This window comes from Alligator sinensis, unplaced genomic scaffold (assembly GCF_000455745.1).
Source record: "Alligator sinensis unplaced genomic scaffold, ASM45574v1 scaffold2111_1, whole genome shotgun sequence".
NCBI lineage: Eukaryota > Metazoa > Chordata > Crocodylia > Alligatoridae > Alligator > Alligator sinensis.
In genome coordinates, this window is record NW_005843568.1 from 47,157 (window position 1) to 48,748 (window position 1,592).

The 1,592-nt window shown below is 37.9% G+C and overlaps 1 protein-coding gene across 1 annotated transcript in view; it reads left to right on the forward strand.

The window, feature by feature from the left end:
* LOC112548818 (complement component receptor 1-like protein) overlaps positions 1-1,521 on the forward strand; it is a gene marked incomplete at its 5' end in the record, with an annotated part of 12,605 nt that extends 11,084 nt beyond the window's left edge. The window contains one exon of the mRNA XM_025195545.1: positions 447-1,521. Coding sequence (XP_025051330.1) covers positions 447-508 — 62 coding nt within the window. The remainder of the gene's footprint in view (positions 1-446) is intronic.
* Between the last annotated feature and the right edge of the window lie 71 nt (positions 1,522-1,592).

Consider the following 1,592-nt stretch of genomic DNA (forward strand, 5'->3'; position numbering starts at 1 on the left):
CTTGAATGAAGTAGGGAAAGCCAGCTCTGCAGTGCCTCTATTTATTTAGAGAGGAAGAGGCAGCAGGCATCCTCCAGAATTTGTATCTGATGCAATAACAACCATTAACATTTCTTGGTCAGGAGCTGCAGAAAGACAGTGACTCCAAATTCAGTTTGCTGGTTCTTTGCCAGTTTCCTCTTTTAGTACACGGTCTCTGTAACAGAAATGGCTTGTACTCCGTTTTCAAAAAAAGCTGTTTTAAATAAAGCTTAATTAGCCAAAACTTTAGTAGCAGTAATACTTATTATTACTCTTAGTTCTGAGGCAACTCTAAGAATAATTGGGCAAAAATGGTATTGCAGACAGTGAGGGGAGAGAGAAATCCTGATCCAGCCTGAGTAAAGCCTGAAGACATGGGGCGTGTTTTTATTTTGGTTCTAACTCTCTTCATTTTGGCTTTGCAGGAAGCATGCCCCTCCTGGTGGCAGTGCTGTTTATCACCTTTCACATCTATTATCTCATTTAATATGGAAGAAAAGCTGAGAGAGCCTGAAGAGACTCATCTCCTGATTTTTAAACTCAATGGACTACAATCAAAGTAGAACTCCTATTGCTCTTGCTGCAGGCCTTCCCCCCACCCTTTCCTTCTCTGATGAACTAGAATAGAAATGAAGATCCATTATACTGGAGAAAAACAAAGCTGGGAGAAACATCTGAGAGAACTGCATTTCCCTGTGAACAAGCAGCAGATGCTATACTTCACTCTGCTGTTACACTACATTTATTTATGTATTTATTTATCATCCTTTAAGGAGTATTTTAATCCGTCTGAGTGGTGTATTCTAAGCTAATATCATTACAGAGGGGTTTTTTGTACGCTTCCACCAAGTGCAATGTTATTTTCTAATGATACCAAAGATACTCGTATTGAAGTGCTGTAGTCTTGTCTGCGAACCTTATAAATTTACCCTCTGTTAATTTAAGAATGTCCATGTTTCTTTATTTCCATCTCCACTTAACTTTAAAATGTTATTTCTTACAACCTGTTATATGTACATGGGAACATAAGAAGGTGAAGTGTGTGGATGTGCACGTTCCTTGAAAGATGCTCATAATCTATGCCAGCGTTTAAAAACCATGCTTCTGCAGAGAAGAATAGCAACTCATGTTTTTCTATGCCAGCAGTGAGTATGTAACTAGTAAGACAGTTGTACCTGTGAGCAAAGTCTTCAGTGACAAATTGTGCCTACATTTAACGTCTAGCTGGAAATGAGTGCTGAAGATTTTTTTTTTTAACTGTCTGGGGTGGGGGAGAAGCGTATAAATACACAAAAGCTATCCCTTTTATTGAATCATCATCATCATCATCACATCTTCTGATGTCAATGCTGATAACATCAATTTATTTCTGTTTCTGCATATACTCAAGTTGTATAGAAATAAATTTGGCAATTTGAATGAAACTTCCTGAACAAGCGTGGAATGCAAATGCTTTAAAAAAAAATTAAACCTTCCTAAATAAAGAGAACCCTGAATAAAGATGCTAGCAGTCTGACTCCTCTGTCTGCTTTGAAAGAGAGGTGGTTTTGTGTACCCTGTGTAAATATGCT